Source organism: Mycteria americana, chromosome Z (genome assembly GCF_035582795.1).
Source record: "Mycteria americana isolate JAX WOST 10 ecotype Jacksonville Zoo and Gardens chromosome Z, USCA_MyAme_1.0, whole genome shotgun sequence".
Lineage (NCBI taxonomy): Eukaryota > Metazoa > Chordata > Aves > Ciconiiformes > Ciconiidae > Mycteria > Mycteria americana.
In genome coordinates, this window is record NC_134396.1 from 66261851 (window position 1) to 66281052 (window position 19202).

At 38.8% G+C, this 19202-nt stretch overlaps 1 protein-coding gene across 6 annotated transcripts; it reads left to right on the plus strand.

Annotated features, from left to right (window-relative positions):
* The first annotated feature begins 703 nt into the window (after positions 1 to 703).
* C9orf72 (C9orf72-SMCR8 complex subunit) lies at positions 704 to 18836 on the plus strand. 6 transcript variants are annotated; one of them, XM_075526847.1, is made up of 12 exons: positions 704 to 820; positions 2579 to 3064; positions 6121 to 6180; positions 7093 to 7188; positions 7845 to 7909; positions 10041 to 10113; positions 13470 to 13586; positions 14296 to 14531; positions 15038 to 15095; positions 15626 to 15735; positions 15818 to 16799; positions 17370 to 18836. In XM_075526847.1, the coding sequence occupies exons 2-11, from the start codon at positions 2621 to 2623 to the stop codon at positions 16002 to 16004; spliced, it is 1446 nt and encodes a 481-aa protein (XP_075382962.1). In that variant the 5' UTR covers positions 704 to 820; positions 2579 to 2620; the 3' UTR covers positions 16005 to 16799; positions 17370 to 18836. The 6 variants fall into 6 exon arrangements, with proteins under 6 accessions (XP_075382962.1, XP_075382961.1, XP_075382965.1 ...); XM_075526846.1 differs by lacking the exon at positions 704 to 820 and adding an exon at positions 1259 to 1414; XM_075526850.1 differs by lacking the exon at positions 704 to 820 and adding an exon at positions 1259 to 1414 and having other exon boundaries at positions 2579 to 2893.
* Positions 18837 to 19202: the final 366 nt, after the last annotated feature.

Sequence of the window (19202 nt, forward strand, 5' to 3'; positions counted from 1 at the left end):
AAAGATACCTACTGTACACCTGTAAAACTAAATGAAACTCAAACAAGAGGATCGTCACTGTGTTGCATACAGTATGTTTGGGTACTAAACTAATTTTGACATTAACTTCCTCTCTTAAGCTTAAAAGCCCCTCCATAAAATGAGGTACCTGGCAGAACGCAGTTCCCCCAGCTACCTGCAGCTGGGGCTTCTTCTGGCTTCCTTCACAGGCTGCACTCGGTTTTCCTGCCAGCCCTGGGCCTGGTTTGGGGTTGTTCACTCCCACAGAGTGACCCGGCTCACGCGCGCTACTCCCCCCAGCGCACACCAGCACCGCTCTCCCCGCCGCCGCGCCGGAGGCAGCCTCCACAGCACCGAGGCGCTTCTGCGCAGGCCCCGCCGCCGGCCGCCATTTTTCCTCCGCCGCCGGTGCGGTAGCACCGCCTCCCTGCTGCCGCTCCCATCAGCCAACACAGCCCTACCCCGCGGCCGCGGCCATGGCGGCGCTCGGGCAGCTCGGCTCCCCGCCCGCCGACTTCCCCGGGCAGGGCTGGCCACCGGCACCGCCTGCTCTCGCCTCCCGCCGGCGAGAGGCAGTGCCGCGCCTGCGTGACAGCGCTGCTGACGCCGGCCGCTGTGTGGGCAGGCGGGAAGGGGGCGGGCGCATGCGCGGGGGGGCGGTGGCGGCGGCGGCGGCGGCGGTGCGCAGGTGAGGCTGGCGTGGGGCTGGTGCGGCGGGGCGGTCGCGCTTTCTGTCCCGGGCCGTCGTCGTCCCCTCCTGTTGGCGGAGGGAAGGAGCTGGGCCTCCTCGTAGCTCGCGTCCCAACCGCCTTCCCGGGAGGTGGGTCCTTTCCGAAGTTCAGACCAGACCTGGAGGGTGTGAAACGGGCCTGATCCAGGCTGGGAGCGCGGCGGTTGAGCCTCCGGGCGGTCGTCGTGTGCCGCAGCCGCCTTGGTTGGCGGCGGCTGGCTTTTCTGGAAAGGCTGTGGTGAGAGGAAGTCTCTCGTCAGCCCGTGAGCGTAAGGAGGCAGGGGTGACCGAAGCTCTCTTTCCTGTTCCCTGAAAACTGTGAAGTCACATTCAGAGGCTCAAACGGCCTCGGTTTCCCCGCTGCCATCAGGGCTGGTCACCGGCTGGCAGGGGGCGGCCTAGTGTTGCTCAGTAGGGCCCGAGAAGTAGCCGGAGTGTAAGGCGCGTTACCCTCCTGCTGTAAGGAAAAGCACCTGGGCGATCATATCAGGGACACAAACAAGGAAAAAAAAGTTCAGATACATGAAACGAAACGGTGCCAGGGGTCTGGCGAGTTACAACTGCGTCAGTGAGATGGGTGTTACTGCTCCTCTGATACTGGGGGGGTCCCTCTGCTGTCATGTGGAGTGCTGCAGGCAGAGGGGAAAGGAAAGCTGAGGTCTGGTCATGTGAGGTTTCATCAAGGTAAATGCATTTTAGCTTTCATAGTTTTCCATCCTGGGTTGAATTTGTTCGTAAAACTTTTTTATTTCATGTGTTCCTGCGACTTTAGCATAACTTTTAGGGAAGGTGAAACTTCCTGTTATCTTCTGCAGCCCCATCAAAATGGGGAAGCTGAAGAGTTGTTGGAAACTGCTCAGGAAAATGTTTTAAGGATTTGTGTCTACGCAATATGAAGAATTTTCCATCAAGACATTCTATAAAGTGCTGAGCATTTGTCTTGTATAGCAACATGTCACTATGATGTAAAGGATGTATTTATCCTATGTCAGTTTTCTTACACAAGTTGAATGTTGTGCAGTGTCTTGGTTTTGGCCGGGATAGAGTTAATTTTCTTCCTAGGAGCTGGTATAGTGCTGTGTTTTGGATTTTAGTATGAGAATAATATTGGTAACACGCTGATGCTTTGGCTGTTGCTAAGCGGTGTTTACACTAGTAAAGGACTTTTTCAGCTTCCTATGCTCTGCCAGGTGCACAAGAAAATGGGAGAGGGCACAGCCAGGATAGTTGATCCAAACTGACCAAAGGGCTATTCCATACCATATGATGTCATGCCCAGTATAGAAACTGGGGGAGTTGGCCGGGGGGGGAGTGGTCGCTGCTCGGGGACTGGCTGGGCGTCGGTTGGCGGGTGGTGAGTGGTTGTATCACTTTTTTTTTCCTCCTTTGGGTTTTGTTCCTCTCTCTCTCTTGTTGTTTTCCTTCTCATTATAATTCATTATTATTATTACTATTATTTTGTCCCAATTATTAAACTGTTCTTATCTCAACCCACGAGTTTTCTCACTTTTGCTCTTCTGATTCTCTCCCCCATCCCACCGGGGGGAGTGAGCGAGTGGCTGCGTGGTGCTTAGTTGCTGGCTGGGGCTAAACCATGACATGCAGGCTCATCATACTTGTATAGTGAGTAAAGGGTATTTGAGGTCTGACTGACCAACATTTGTAAAGCATACCACTTCATTATGTGGAAGGTATGCATATACACTTCCTTCTTGAATGAAGTCTACAATGAAATCTTAGGTGTAGAAGTTAGGTTGTCTCTTGAAGTCTTATTTGGAAACAAAAGAAGATAAGATAATAATGAGTGCTGCTCTTATTTTGTTTTGTTCTGTGAAAACTTCTTTTTAGGTAATGTAAGCATTTCAGTTATACACAAGAGAGGAAGCAGGCATGTCAGCTCTTTGTCCACCACCGTCTCCTGCAGTTGCTAAAACAGAGATCTCTTTGCATGGCGAGTCACCTTTATTAGCTGCCACTTTTGCCTACTGGGACAATATTCTTGGCCCCCGAGTGCGGCATATCTGGGCCCCAAAGACAGAACAGGTACTTCTCAGTGATGGTGAAATAACTTTTCTCGCTAACCACACCCTGAATGGAGAAATACTTCGGAATGCAGAAAGCGGTGCAATAGATGTGAAGTTCTTCGTCTTGGCAGAAAAAAGGGTAATCATTGTGTCATTAATCTTTGATGGAAACTGGAATGGAGACAGAAGCACATATGGACTATCAATTATACTTCCACAAAGTGAACTTGGCTTCTACCTGCCGCTTCACAGAGTGTGCGTGGATAGATTAACACATATTATAAGGAAAGGAAGAATATGGATGCATAAGGTAGGTTTATTGTTCATTACTAAAAACAGTTGTCCAAGTTGTCTTGAGAAAAAGCAAGAATTAAGATTCTGTGACACCTGTTATGTAGCAATTCAGCCACAAAAACTCAGAGGAGGCTGACCTCTCTACAAGTATACAATTTTGAAGGTTAAAAGTTATCAATATGTCAGCAAATTCAAGGCTGGGGGTTTTAGCCACGTGATTTATCCTGGTAATATTATATAACTTGTACCAGGCTATCTAGGTGAAATAGGTATCCTGCACAGTTTTTCATCTCTCTGAATTTGATAACGATTGTTGCTTTTAACTGTGTTAATAGTGTATTTACACTAGGGAGAATCATAAGTTTACTGTGTTTCAAATTGTTGTTTTCACTGTTGAGGTCCAGAAAAGGGAACTGATGCAATTAATGTTGTCATTGTTGTTACAGTTTTATTTTTCAAAAAAGAGTATCAGTGAACAGTTTGGCAGGTGTTAAATTGTGTAAAACTAATGGGAGAACCACAAAGATACATAGACTTTAGTCCAAATATTTCTACTTTTGAAATTCAAAAAGGAAAACATGCTAAATTTTTCTGAAGAATTGCAACTCTTACCTTTGGGTACATTATGGTTATTTCCTCATTAACTGAAAATTGTTATGTATTTTTGTTTAAAATAAATAACATTCTAATAAAAATTAAAATCTCTGTCGTCTTCATGGACTACAAGTTGTCTTAGAGCAGTAGATTGCATGTCAGCTGTAATGTGTATGGCGATGCATGTTTGTCTGATAAAGTTTTTGTTCCTCTTCTGTTTTGAGACCTCTAGTCAACATACTTTAAACTTCCTTTTTGAGTGCTCTTATCTGACCTAATTAAGATTCCAGAAATAATAAGCTGATGTTAATTTTTGTGGTGATGTTTCCTTTTTGCTACATGGACAAATGCCATTGATTTTTGCTGTATTGCCTGATGATGGCTGCCAGTGTTTTTTGTCACACTGGGTCTTGATACTTCTGGGGTTTATTTTTCAGAGGAAGGATAGGACATAAAGTTCATTTTCAATATAGTAGAAACACAAGTATTTCATTCCTAATCTAGTCTTCTGAAAGCCTGCTGGATGTTAGTGCTTTTGACGTAAGTGAATGCTATCTCATGTTCTTGATTACATTGCTTCTCTGTCAGTCAGTGTCCTCTGTCCTGACTTCTAATGTGAGTGGTCAAATAAGAATTGCCCCTCATTCTTAACTACAGTAATTCTTCTCTCTTTTTGGACATTGATCCATATCAGTATGTTTCCACAGTAGAAATAGCCTTCAAGTGGCGTTGAGAATGACAAAAAAATGTTTTATACGAGTTTCCCCAGAAACTAGTCATTAAGATCTTCATTCTTTTTCAGACGTTCTTGAAGCAGATAGGTCAACTGGGTTAGCTGAGAGAGTGATACATTCTGAAATAGACATTTATTGTCTGTCTTTTTTCTTTTTTTGTTTTTTTGAGGAAGACCAAAGATCCCTGCATATATCTGCAGTTCTGCAGCCTTACTTAGAAGAGAGAAAACTGCTTTGAAAAACTAGATTAAAATTTAGGCATAAGTTGTAGAATGATAATATTGAATTAAAACAGGCTCATTTTGTAGTTTGTGTTTTGAGGCAGTTCAGCAGCTAACAAAAACTGTTGAAGTAGTATCTGAAAGGAACTATGTATCTGTTCTGGTATTTCTAATGGTTGTGGTTATCAGCTCTCATGAGTTCTGTGTAAAGCTGGACAACAGTTACAGCTAGACTTTAGAAGAGAAGAAACCTTCTGAACTCAAGGACTAGGGGAAACATGGAACAGTGTTCAGGCTGGCAGAGAAAGACAAGCCACTCCAAGCAAGTCATCTATATGGGATTAGAAACCCCTTTTATCTACTTCAATTTTATGTTCCAGATGCTTGTCTAATAATTTTGAGCAGTTATATTTCTAAAAAGAAGTGGCTTACACCATTTGTTCAGCCTTATCTTCAGGAAGACTGACTTCTTTTAAAGCAAAGGATCTTCATTGTCAAGGATGTCTTACTTCACTGACACTGAACTCAAGATGGAGGTGCCCCAAAGGAATGTGCCTTGTTCCAGTATTGTTTTTCACAGATGCTTCTTTTAGATGGTTAGACAAGTTTTATTGCTGTTTTAGGGCAGGTTGCTGCAGCTTGTTCCCTATTCATCTGCTCAAAAAAAGTTATGTAAACTCTTTTCCCACTTGAAGTTGATCAACTTTGAGTAGTTCAGTCACAGAAAACTAATGAGTAACCAATAAAAATGCAATAACCTGTCAGCATCTACCAAATACATCATTAGTTCTCACAGCATCTTCCATTTTTTGTGTATTGTATTGATTGTTCCAGTGATTAATGCCGAGTTCTCTTTGTGAATAACAACATGATTCCATTGTAAGTTGCATTTTGAATGCAGTTTGCTACTCAGCTGCTGCTGAGTCTGTTTTGAGAACTTTGTCCAGTGTCCTGTACATTGTGTTTTGTGTACTTTAAGGTTTCATCTCTCCTGTACTTGGTTATAGAACAATGTTTCAAACACTTGTCAATGTCTCAAGATGGGGGGGGGGGGGGAAGTCCTGTTTTTCCTACCCTCCCCAAACAAATACTTTTTCTCATTCTGGAGATCTCATTTTTCTCTGGCTGCATCAGGAACCATCAGTCTGTACCTTATCCATTTGAAAATAAAAATCCATACATAAAGTGGAATTCTGCACCATAATCTGATCATTTGGCATTTTCTTGATCTGTAATGAAGAAACTTAATATTTTGTCATTGTCACCACACCCTCCCTTTCCTGCTACTCCTGCCTAAGCATGTGAGAAGTTTGGTGGGGGGCAGAGCAGGGAGCATTGATCTATTTAAAATGACATCACTTCCCGCTAATGCCAACTCTGTAAAAGAAAAAAGACTTGAACATCGAAATTTTAATCTAAGAAGCGTGACTCCACAGGGAAGAAACTGTACCATTTGACTGTTGTGTGCATACATATATAAACAAATACCAGAGCGTTTATGTTTAACTGCTTCTCTTGCTCAGGAGAGGCAAGAACATTTCCAGAAGATTGTCTTGGAAGGCACGGAGAGAATGGAGGATCAGGTAAGGGCCGTCTGGTTGATGTGTATGGCACACCATCACAAAACTATTTGACTGCATCTGGTGACTGTAGAAGTTGGTGCTGCTTCTTATTTTTGGGATCCAGGAAGATACTTTGGACTGGTTCATGACCTGCCATGCACAGGAGGCAAAGTTTCTGAAGATAGGATGATGGAAGCTGTGAAAAAGTTGAAGGAAAATAAATTTCATCACTTTATGGGTAAAGTGGAAATCTATGAAGAATATTACCTTTCAGAAAAGGAAAGTTATTTACTTGAACTTGAAGCTCTGTAAAGGTAGTAGCTTCCATAGATTCATGCTCGCCTCCTCTCAAGGATGGTTTTTCACTAGGTCGTTACCTTTTCGAGTTACAGAGATGTTCGGAGTCTGTCACGTTGGAATGTGGTTGGAGACCTAATAAATAAGACTGTGAAAAGAATTTGGTTTCTGAAACTGTAAATATGAAGTTGTGGCTTCAGTTTCTTGTGATAGATAAATCAGATAAGTAATTTTGTATGTTAATAACTAATATGCCTGGTTTTGGTGTCCTGTCATTGTTAAAACATCAAACTTGGATCTAAAATGCTTAACTGGAATTGTACGTAATACAGTGTGATCAAATTAGCTCACTCCAAATACGTCTTGTCTAGGCCAATCAAACTGATTGTGAAAATTAGCATAGGACCCTGGAAATATATTTTAGACATGATGTTGAGAAGCAAAATGTATGTTTCCAGTTCATAATTATTGATGAGCAAAGCCCAAGAAATCTATGGATCAATTTCCGCTCATACCACACTTCCAAACAATAGGAAGTTAAAGGTGTTTTGCATGTAATATTGCAAGTTCGTGTTAGTAGTAACTTCTAATACTGCACAATGTGCTTTTACTTCAAGCATTTTATTTATTGTGCAGGGCCAGAGCATCATTCCAATGCTGACAGGAGAAGTCATTCCTGTAATGGAACTCCTTTCATCTATGAAGTCACACAGTGTTCCAGAAGAAATAGATGTAAGTCCTTGTGTTCTTTGCATTCTGAATAAAAAAGTGGCTTTGGCACTCTGGTTTCATACTTTCTTTGGCAGACAAAACCCCACGGTTGTCATAAATTCTTGTACGCTTCAGTTGTTTCACATCAAGTTCTCCTAAGTGGTGTAGGGAATGGTTTAACGTAACTGTTTTAGTTTGGTAAATACAACAGTATACTAGCAGTGGTTTTTATGGTAAGCACTTACCAAAATTGACTGTGTAGGATGATACCGGTTTTAAGAGTGGAGTGGAAAGGCTATTTGATGCAAAACAAAATGAATGGGGAGGTAAATGGTTTTAATGTTGATACCTGTTTCAGCGTGGTTTAGTGTTCTCATGGAAGAAGTAGAAGTGATCTCACATGCACTAACTCAAAGTATTCTGGACAAGGTTATAGAAGAAAACACTGGGAGGAATCTGACTTGTGACTGGTGAAGAACGTTGGATAATCGAGTGACTTTCTCATTTTCAAAATGCTTTGGCTGAAGTCAGAAGGTCTTTTTAAGGTTGTGCTTTTTTGGGCAGTCTTACAACTTAGCTTAAATAGTTCCTACCTATCATTAAAAACAAAAAATCAATTAATTGGAAGGTGCTGCAGATCCTTCTCTAACCTTTGTTTATATTTACTTGCATTTCAGATAAGTGACACAGTGCTAAATGATGATGACATTGGGGATAGTTGCCATGAAGGCTTTCTTCTCAAGTATGAATTTCAGTTTTGATTTATGCTGTAGTAAATGGTTTAAACTTGTGTGTGTGTATATATATCTCTATCTGTATGTGCATGTGAACATGGATTAGATTAGTTTTCTTTATAGCAGAGAGGAGGATGACATGTATTTGCCTTTTGAGATTTTTGTCTATAAAATGCTGTAGAAGTTGCTGTCTTTTTAGAAGAATGGCTCTGGGCTAATACCTGCATCTCTGTAGACTGTGTTGTCACACAGTCATTTGCTTGATAATAGGACTCCTATCAAACACAGTTTTTCTTTGATACTTTTGTTTAATTTTATGAGGATATGTCAAAGTCTTACATTTTTATGAAATACCAGAAAACCTGGGTTGTGTTTACTGCATAAACTATGAATAAGAGTCGTTAATGGTATGGCATATAGAATGCTTATTATTAAATTGTGTATTTCTCTTTTCCCTCCTGTCTTTAATGTATAAGTGGAAGTAGTTGCATTTGAGAGCAAGTTGGTCTCTTCCTGTGGGAAAGCATATTTCATAGATTTTTAATTGATGTTCTATTACCTTTCAGAACACCTCCGGTGTAACTGCATTCATTTATGTAGTACTTAGTGCCATCTATTTATACAGCATCACATATGGTTTCAGTACTACAGAAATTCATGTGTTAAATTAACTAATTCTTTACAATAATTTAGTATTTCATTCCATAGAGAATTTGGGAAATAATGAAGTGAATATCATGGAATGGATTATTGTAGACAACTAGAGCCATTGCTCCTACAATGATGAGCTATTCTCATACCAGATGGAGATTTATTGGGCAGGTAGTAGACTGCAGGGTGTCAGTTATCTCTTGTTGCTATTTCTTCTCCCTGGAAATTTTGTCCTGAAAAGAAAAGAATAACTTGGCCATTCATGTGAAGGGTCCAAATGTCTGCTTTTTAGCTTATCTGTAAAGCTTATCAGTTCATTTAGGTTCAGATTTCAAGTCTTAAATATAGTGTTGTATGGATTTATACATGTCATCGAATAAAAATTGGATTAAACTAAATAAACTGCCATATCAACAGTACCAACCTCTGAAATAAGCAGTCATGCTTTCTTAGTATCTTCTAAATAAAACCAAACATCTATTTCTGCCCCAAAGGAAGAATTTGTAAGTATTCAGATGGCCTTAAATTTAACTCTTAGAATATACTTGATAAGATAAATAGTAGTAGGTCCACCATAAAGTCCACCTGTAGGATCTCAGAGTCTGCGTGTAGCTATTATAGTCCTTATTGATTAGAGGTATTTATTAGAATCGGTTAATGACATAAAATGCATCCTTCAGTAAGATAGCGTAAATGCACTTTTGTATATTCACAGATATTGGAGAAAAATTTTTAATAGTATCTAGACTTTCTAGGGTATCAGCTTTTTGAAGCCGTGGGCCAGGTGTTGGTTTGAGAAAGTGCAGGGGGAAAGGGAGGATGAGGATAAGAAACCTCAACAGAAGTTTCTGAAGGACAAGTTAAGAGTTGTCAAGGTTAGTCCCAGGTATATTTACTGCAGCCTCCAAACTTAAGATAAACTAAATCAGATCTGTGCTGCTGGCAACTCGTAAGACAAGATCACTCAACTTCCAGCATGCCTGTGTGTATTCTGAGGGACTTAAGCTTGTGATGTTTTCTTGCCCATGTAGTTACCAAGAGTAGAACAATTTACCTGCCAAGTCTCCCAAAACTGGCTTCTGATCCACAGTTTCAGAAAATGAGGACAACTATGGAATAGATCTTCTTTCAAGATGTTTTCAAATCCCTCATTGTTAATATGTCTTCTGTTACTTTAGGTGAATTGTTTTATACAGATTCTGTAATACAGTTAGATGGTAGCAGTAGACAGCTTTTGCTTGCTCTGTAACTGGTGTTTGGAGGTTCTGAGTGACAGTGTTTTTATTCATCAAAATGAAAATGTAGATACTGTTAAACTTCTGGATTTCAGCAGTAACCACGCAGCTGCATGAGGTCCTATGGGTGTGGACCTACAGGTATTGGCCTATATTTATAGTAGGAGCACTTCATTCTTCTTGTGAAGATGATAATTGTTTTATTTGAAAAGTCGCATTAAATGTATTAATCTGTGTTTGTTTGTATTTGCAGTGCAATTAGTTCACACCTGCAGACCTGTGGTTGTTCTGTAGTTGTAGGAAGCAGCGCAGAAAAAGTTAATAAGGTAATGCACTTCCTAATAAACCAAACTTAAATGCTCATTATTAGGACTGTTAGTGTGTTATTTGGAACAAGGTTTATCTATAAACATATTTGAGGTTGAAGAAGGAAGAAATACTGTTTTCTGATTATCTTACTTCAGCTGATTGGTCTAGCAGTTGATAATTCTGTCTGAAAATTGCCTTATCAGTTGTATTCTGGCAACTATAAGAAAACCATTGTATTTAATTTAATTGATGCTGTATATAAATGAGTAGTGAATGAGTCTGAGCTTTTAAAATTAGGTTTATTAGCTAAAATGTACATATTGAAGAGGTCTGAACGGGCTTGCCCAGTCCAGCTATGTCAACGGGTACTGTCTGTGTACTCTTAAGAAGTATCTGCATAACTTCTCTTACACTGGGAATAAATGTACTTCTGCATCATGAACTGCTTGTGTTTCATGGAACCTCAAAGCTGTTGAGTCTGTAGTCACATACACGTGTTGAAACAGGCAAGCTTACTAGGACATTAAACCATTCCAGCAATTCCAGCATTTTTTTCTTCGTAGCTGTGTTTGTGTTGACTTCAGCCTGTTTAAAACTTAATTGGTAAGTAAGTGTATGGTTTAACTGGTAGATCTTCAATTAGGTTTGACTCAGCTTTCCAGAACAACCAGAAAGAGGCAAAGTAAACAGAGTACTGTGTACTTGTGTACAAGAAAACACTCAGTGTGTCACACTTGCTGTGTGCACATCGGTAGGGACGATGTTTAGGAGCTTTCAGGTTTAGAAACAATAAGCAGCATTAGCTGTACCTCTTAACGGGGAAGAGTATATACATCATTATGGTCTATTTGGGTGGAAAAAAGGTCACTCTTGGAAGCTGTCATTTCAGAACAAGAAAATAATTACATTTTTGTGGTAGACTTTTTTTTCCCATGCTGTTATTTTTGTAAGCTTGTTATGAAATACTTAATTTGAACAAATATGAAACTGTCACCTGCACTGCTTTTCCTCTAAAATTTTGGTGTAAATGGAGAGTTTTTGATGCTTATTTTAAGCTTAGCCAGTATGTGAAGGAAAAATCAAATGAGGATGTTTTCCTTATTCAGAATTAATCAAGTACTTTTTTCACATACAGCTTTTTGATTATACCAAAATGCTAGTTTCAGATAAATTGAAAGCAATTCCTGGAAGAGATACACTTGTGTTTACTGTCCATTGAAATATTTCTTAAAGAATATTTCTTTTTAGCATAGTGCAATGTATCAGCGTTTTATTCAGAGAGATTTCCCTTTGACTTGCTTTTAATTAGGGTGTTACTCCATCCCTTCTAATAAAAACACTGAAGTTAATTTTCAGTTAGGATATTCAGAGACAAATCATGAAGAAAATGTTGTTTTCTTTCTGAGAAAATGTATTTCACTAAATCAAGTGCCTCTCTACATTCACAGCTGAGTCCTTTAATAAAACTCTTTGATTCAGAATATCCCTGCAACTGGGAATGAAAAGAAGGGTTTCATAAAAGTGTGCAATCCTAGAGCCTTCAGGTATTAGGTGCCACTGCACTTAATGAGTATACCAATACTGCTGTGAGGTTAAGGTTCTGTGTAGTTACGTAGCATTACAAGTTTTCAGTTTACACTGGGGCCTCTGGGCCATGCAATAACAATAGTTCCATGTCCTCAGACCATGACAAAGGTCCTATAGTGGTACATGTGGAGAAGCAGTATATTCAGATAACTTCATTTTCTGATAGGGAATGTTTTTGTATATTGGGCTTTTCTGTCTAATTATGTTTTTAATTGTGATGTACTAATTATTGAGCTCTGGTTTATTTTGTAAGACTGAAACCTTCCTTTGAGGAAAAACTCATTTTAATTCTCGAAGTTGATGCCCTTTTTCATACATATATGTACGTACCTGTGTGTATTGCTTCAATGTGAAATAAAAATTAAGAACAGTGGGCCTGATGAAATATATAATGTATTAATTGTAGACTATACATATTATATATTATGTATTTTATAGTATGTAGGGCTCCTTGCTGCAGTGAAATAGAATAATCTTATTTTTAAAAAATTCAAGGCACCTTTAGTAAACCCGTGTTTTGAAATAAGCAGTTCATGATGCTTTATAAAAATTGGGGGTGGGGGGAATGCATTGTTTTGTGTGTATTGGCAGTGATGGTAAAGCACCTCTGATCAAATGAACGGTAAATGCTGATTTATTATATGCAAATTAAAAATAATCACAAGCAACAGGGGAGCCAGAGAAAAGAAAATTCTCAGTTCCTAGCTGAAATCAGCTAACCACAGTTAATATGTATTGTTTCAGGGATGTAAGATTTGCACATGATTAAGTTAGCATAATAGAGGAAATGTTAAAGGCTTAAGTGGTTATGAATAGCTTAAAGTTTATAGTTCATAAAATAATTAAAAGGCTTTAAGGTCTAAATGGTTATGACTATGTAAAATAATGTATTCATAAGCTAGACACTATAGGAAGAACACAGTCTAGAAGAATGGGAGTCTCAAGATATATCCAGGGTAAATTTCATAAATTCTACAGAGATTCTTATCAGCAGTGTGCTCTTTGTGTCATGGTGCAACTGTTCTGAAGTTATTGCTTTCTTCATGGCATACTTCAGCTTTCCTTAAGTAAAAAAGCACCTATTGCATCTTGCTGAAATGGCAAAAAGCCTAGTCAGAAACTAGGTTGTCATTGTTTTAGGTACTGCATAAACACATTGTGCAAGGATAGAGCCTTCTCAAACACCTTACAGACACACATAGGACACCACAAGTTAAGACGGAAAGATTAGTAGAATGGAATACATCTTAGTATATGGAGATGATTACTTGTAGCTGTTGCAGCACAGGAGTTTGAAAACAGATAATGAAGTACCTTTGTTGCTTTTAATGGAGAGTTTGAGGAAATTACTGAGGCAATAAAGCATGGATACTTATTTAGGCAATTGACTGTGCCTGATTGGAGACAATAGCTGCTGTTTCAGTATGGAATGAATAAAATAAGAGGCTTAAAAGGCTAGGAAGTAACTTGAGTTTATGTAATAGAAGAGGTAGCAGAAGGGAAAAGTGATTTGTTCTACATAGTTGGCTAAAAGACAAACTTTGCCAAAAAGTGTTGGATTTTTTCTTCATTTGACAAGAAGTTGGAATAATATGGCTTACAGCCTAATAATTTAAGCACGTTGCTATTCTGTGACGTTGATAAAGGTTTGGCTTTTCTAGTAAGCATGATGAACTTTTTTGTTCATCATTTGAGATGCCTAATACATTCTAGTCAGAAATTGCATTTGAAGATCAGTTCATTTGTTACATTTTCCTGTTTTTCAAAACTGTTCTTTTTAATGCAGATTGTGAGAACATTGTGTCTGTTTCTTACGCCATCAGAGCGGAAGTGTTCCAGACTCTGTAGAAATGAGTCTTCTTTCAAATATGAGTCAGGACTTTTTGTTCAAGGCTTACTCAAAGTAAGTATGCTTAGGAAAGTCCTATCCTTATGTCGTTTAAGAACAATCTTCAATACGATATGCACACGCATACACACATCCATGTTCAAAGAAATATGTCATCTTCCCTTGATTCCTTTCTGGCACTATAGCTTTCTTTGTAACTATTTGCATGCTAAAATTCCAAGTCAGTCTTTTCTCTGACACATGTATTTCTTGAGTGTTATACAGAATTGTTCCTATACCTTGAGATACAGTAATAATACTCTTCTGCTTACTTGGGGCTAGAATCGCAAAAGGCATTAAGTTTTTGTGTTGTACCAAAACCAAAAAAGAACAGTCCATCAGTCCTACAGCTTTCAAGTATTTTAAAAGGGCTGTAGCAATGGGTGAAGATGAATAGAAAAATAATGCTTCTTGCTCTAGTGAGCAGGCTTAACTTACCAGATAAATATAATACTGTAATGTTAACAGGCTCACGAACCAGATGATGCAATACTGTAATACACAGGTTACCTCAGTATCTGTTTTTACTGTTATATTAAGGGAATCATCCGGTAAGAAGGACTTTTTACTGGACTACAGCCACCAGTTCTCTCAAGCAAAACATGTCAAACAAATGGGATTTAAAATTTAGGCATGATGCTTTAATATTGTTTTGTTTCAATACAGCTTTGTTTTTTTTTAAAAAAGTAACTAGAAGAATAATTTTTTTTTTCCACTAAAACAGGATGCAACAGGAAGCTTTGTGTTGCCCTTCCGTCAAGTAATGTATGCCCCATATCCTACTACACATATAGATGTAGATGTCAATACAGTGAAGCAGATGCCCCCTTGTCATGAACACATCTATAACCAACGACGATATATGAGATCCGAGCTGACAGCATTTTGGAGAGCTAATTCAGATGAAGAAATGTCTCAAGATCATATTATCCACACAGATGAGAGTTTCACACCTGATTTGTATGTACTCCTCTCTCACTTCTCTCAAAGTTACTTGATTTGGGACAAGAGAGTAAAGTAGTACAAAGTGTGCTTTGTAATAAAGTACATGAGGGTTTTATGCTTTTAAGAAGCTCCTTCAGCTCTGGTAGTTGCATTCATTTTGGAGGAATTTACAAGTTCCGTCAGTAGTTTTGTTGCATTAAATGTTAATGAAATTAATTTTCAGTGATACGACTACATGATGTTAATTTTGTTGCCTGTTTTAAATAGGGGTATAACAAAGCTAAGTGTATTTGACAGGGCCCAATGGCTTTCCTGGGTTTAGCTCATTTCATCTGAAAGTTTTGTGTTCAAATTCTGTATTAGCTTTTAAAGTAGCAGGTTTATAATTCACTAAAATTTTGAATTCACTTCTAATTTCTGCCAGATTGTAAACAGTAATGCTATTGCTGTGTACAACTGCTGGACAGTTAGTGTCCCTTCATGGCACTACCTCACATGTTTGTTTGCTTTCTTTTCTATAGAAATGTCTTTCAAGATATCCTGCATCGAGATACATTAGTAAAAGCCTTCCTGGATCAGGTAATCTTTGCTTTTTCAGAAAGAACAAGAGCTAAAGTTCAGTATTTTGAGCCCTAGTAACAGATAATTTAACATGAATAGATAATTTGTTGGCTTGGTAGCTTTTTTTCATACTAGTGCTATGTCTTCTCTGCATAACTAGAGAGAAAAATACTTGTGTAATTTGTAATGTTAGTATAACACTGAAACTCCTTCTGAAAAACAATTCACATTTTCTGTTGCTGTGCAACAATGTCTACAATTCCAGTATTGAGAAAGCTACCTGACTGGGCTTAATTTCAGATCATTTTAAAAAGGAAAATAATATTTTATCCAAACAGAATTGTAAAACAGCTTAATTGATTGCATCTGAGCAGCTAGAAAACTAAGAATGCGTGTTGAGCATATCTACAAATCTGCTGTTAATGTACGTGCTTTGCTATAATTAAGGATATGTTACATGTGTATGCAATGTTTCTTTATATTCCACATTCTTAAAATGATTCCTCAGTTTCCATGTCTACCTAATTTTCTGGTATAATTTTTAACAGATCTTTCATCTGAAGCCTGGCTTGTCTCTAAGGAGTACTTTCCTTGCACAATTTCTGCTAGTCCTTCACAGAAAAGCCTTAACTTTAATAAAATACATAGAGGATGACACGTAAGTGAACAGATAATAGAAAGCAGGCTTTGAGAAACTTCTTCTGTTCTTTTTTACAACACCCTTTTTTATTTTCTTGCAGGCAAAAAGGAAAAAAACCTTTTAAGTCTCTTCGTAGCTTAAAGATAGATCTTGACTTAACAGCAGAGGGCGATCTTAACATAATAATGGCTTTGGCTGAGAAGATTAAACCAGGTCTACACTCCTTTATCTTTGGGAGGCCGTTCTACACTAGCGTACAAGAACGTGATATGCTCATGACGTTTTAAAGTTCTCCACTGCTAACGTGTAATATTGCAGTCTTGCATGGCACGAAAAGAAATCTGTCAATGTGACCACCATGCTTGTGACAATCATTGACTGGATTGAGGATGGAGCATTAGGAGCACAGTAACACTACAGTCTGCCCGAAGCAGGAGGGGGTTTCATTAGAGGGAGTATCAGCTTAGCTAGACAAGCATGATTTTAATGAATCATCTCTTCTGTGTGCTTTTTTTAACAGTAAAAGTAAATGTTACCAGAGGTTCCTTTGCCATATGGGCTTAGTAGGTAAATTTGAACATGTTTCATTTTCTTTCCCCAGAGACTTCCTTCAGTGTGTGTCAGTTTTTCCCTTTTCTGCTCTGTCAGTATTTTTAGTGTTTCCACAGAAAACAATACAGACGTCCAATCTAATCATGGAGGTTGTGGAAGGCGCCTTCCAAGAGTTTCAAAGAGTTTGTAAGAGTATTTGTTCTTGTGTATGTGGTAGAAATCTGAACTATGTCTTCCCTCATCTCCCTTTTTAACACTACTGGCTCCTTCATTTAGAGCATTTAAAGGTGTTTGGGATTTTTAATATACTACAAAGTGCTATTCTTGTGTGCAAACTGTTGACTATTAGCAGCTTAAATAGCAGCACTCTGCACATGGGAACTGCGTCATTATTTAAGCAGCTTTGTGCATGTAAGTGCCAACCAGGATACTCTGTCACAGCTTGTTGGGCCATCCTGCAGTGAAGTGTTCAGTGACCCAGCATAATTGAGCTCTTTCAAAACACAAAACAGAAAACCTGTGTCATTGTCGTGGTTTAGCCCCAGCCGGCAACTAAGCACCACGCAGCCGCTCGCTCACTCCCCCTCGGTGGGATGGGGGAGAGAATCGGAAGAGCAAAAGTAAGAAAACTTGAGGGTTGAGATAAAGGCAGTTTAATAGGTAAAGCAAAAGCCGCGCACGCAAGCAAAGCAAAGCAAGGAATTAATTCACTACTTGCCATGGGCAGGCAGGTGTTCAGCCATCTCCAGGAAAGCAGGGCTCCATCACGCGTAATGGTTACTTGGGAAGACAAACGCCATCACTCCAAACGTCCCCCCTTCCTTCTTCTTCCCCAGCTTTATATACTGAGCATGACGTCATGTGGTATGGAATAGCTCTTTGGTCAGTTTGGATCAACTATCCTGGCTGTGTCCCCTCCCAGCTTCTTCTGCACCTGGCAGAGCACGGGAAGCGGAAAAGTCCTTGACCAGTGCAGCAACAACTAAAACATCTCTGTATTATCAACAGTGTCTTCAGCACAAATCCAAAACATAGCCCCATACCAGCCACTATAAAGAAAATTAACTCTTATCTCAACTGAAACCAGGACAGTCATTCAGCAGCAGTTGTCAGTCTTTCTGTCTGTAAACTGCTGCTGGTTCTTCCATTTCCAGTTAAAATAAGTTTCAGATTAAAGTATTGAACCTTCCCAAAGGACACCAAGATGATAGCCAAACTAAAAGATAAAACAGTAATTTTTTTTACATTGCCATTAATGTATTTAGTAATCCTTAATTCAGAGATGAGCCCAGCTATGAACTAATGTGATTAGCATTTTACTAAGTGAATTCTACTCAATAAGCTTGCCAGTCTTCTTAGTTCATCTTAGCACATCTCCAACTTTGCTTTGCTTGAAAATAAAACCACGTTTTCTGTATGTATGCCTCAACCTTTCTTTCTCAGTAGCATGTAGGGCGGTGTGGTGTCAGGTTAATCCAGACCCGTTTTTTTGAGGTTTGACACATGGTTGGTGTGTGTTACACTGAAACTACTGGTACATCTGTACTACATGTTGTTGTATTTCTTCTCTTTTTGGATAAACCCAGGAATATATTTGTGTCATGTTTTAGCATAACCTCATAACTCAATATTCATTGTGAAACAGCTGCACTTGTGATTGGAGAAGCCACTGTTGCTTTATTGCTTAATTGTTTGTAGTACTCTTTGGTGAACAGGTTTCTGTTTTCGGGATGGCTTTTTAGTGCCTCTTTCATGCAGCAAGGCATAAAAGTTAACAGAAGTTAGATTCACAACTTTTCCTGAAATGTCCAATACTCAGATTTTAAAAGGAATACTGTCCTTTATTTAGATGTCCAGAATTCCCTTACATTTCCTGAAAGACTAAGATTCACAATTAAGTATTTAGAGTTTCTGAAAGATGTGGAATTGAGCCCCAGCTACACACCATTTTTGTGAATGAACATCATCAGTGTTACCTGGTTGAATAAGTCAGTACATTTTGTGGAGCCATTTTTTTGCTGTACATGTATGTAGGACTCGCAGCGAGCTCAGCGCTTCATCAAAAGAACTTGTCAGAGTTATGCTGACATTCATTACTTGTGCTGAGATTCTGTTTGTCTTCCTACCATTATTATTTCCTTCCGTGTCTTTAATCCGTTGATCCATTAGAAAACAGCCTGATTGTGCTAAGTTTTTACTCTCATGTCTAAGATTGTGAAAAAGATGTAATAAACACTGCTGAAACTTCTAATGTAGAAGTTGTGTTGAAGTCTAAAGAGCTTTTACATGTGTGGCTGAAATTAATCATTTCAGCTTGATGGGCACTGGAAACCTAACATTGACACTAGTAACTAATAAAGCTCTGTTTGCTGAAGATGCTGTCACTTTTTGAAATTACTAAAAGCTGGAAACTTTCTCAATTGCTACTTTTGTTGCACAGCTGTCACAAGTGCACTGTCACAAGTGCAGAATGTATAGTGAAGTAAGTTACTAAATGCATCTGCATGTTGTGTGGTAAATCTTGCTCAGGAAACAAAGTATTCTAATAAAATTCATGCACAATTTTTTACTTGAATTGCTGCTGATTTTTTTCATAGAATTTATGTTCTGTATCTGATAGAGTCATTATCTTTTATCCTTTGAAATAAAGCAGAAACTTTTTTCCTTCTTGTTAAATTAAAAATTATGCTGAGGTGGTGAATCATAGACTGGCATTGATAGGAGGTCATATGTTACTTAGTTCCTCCGTTTCTGTTAAGGACTTTCAGGCTGGAGACCCGTGTGACTTGCTATGCCTCTGATGTGCTCAAATAAGAATTTAGCCTCTACTTTTAAAAAGTTTTCTAATTTCTCACATATAGGATTAAAAATGTTTTAAGGAGTTCACTTATATCTAGCAGCCAGTGAATACTTTTCTTCAGGATTTTAGTTCC

Coding starts and splice junctions, on each gene's coding strand:
- C9orf72 (XM_075526847.1), top strand. CDS start 2,621: ATGTCAGCTCTTTGTCCACCACCGTCTCCTGCAGTTGCTAAAACAGAG. Junction 13,587..14,295: donor TTGTTCAAGGCTTACTCAAA/GTAAGTATGCTT, acceptor CCACTAAAACAG/GATGCAACAGGAAGCTTTGT. Junction 14,532..15,037: donor GAGAGTTTCACACCTGATTT/GTATGTACTCCT, acceptor TCTTTTCTATAG/AAATGTCTTTCAAGATATCC.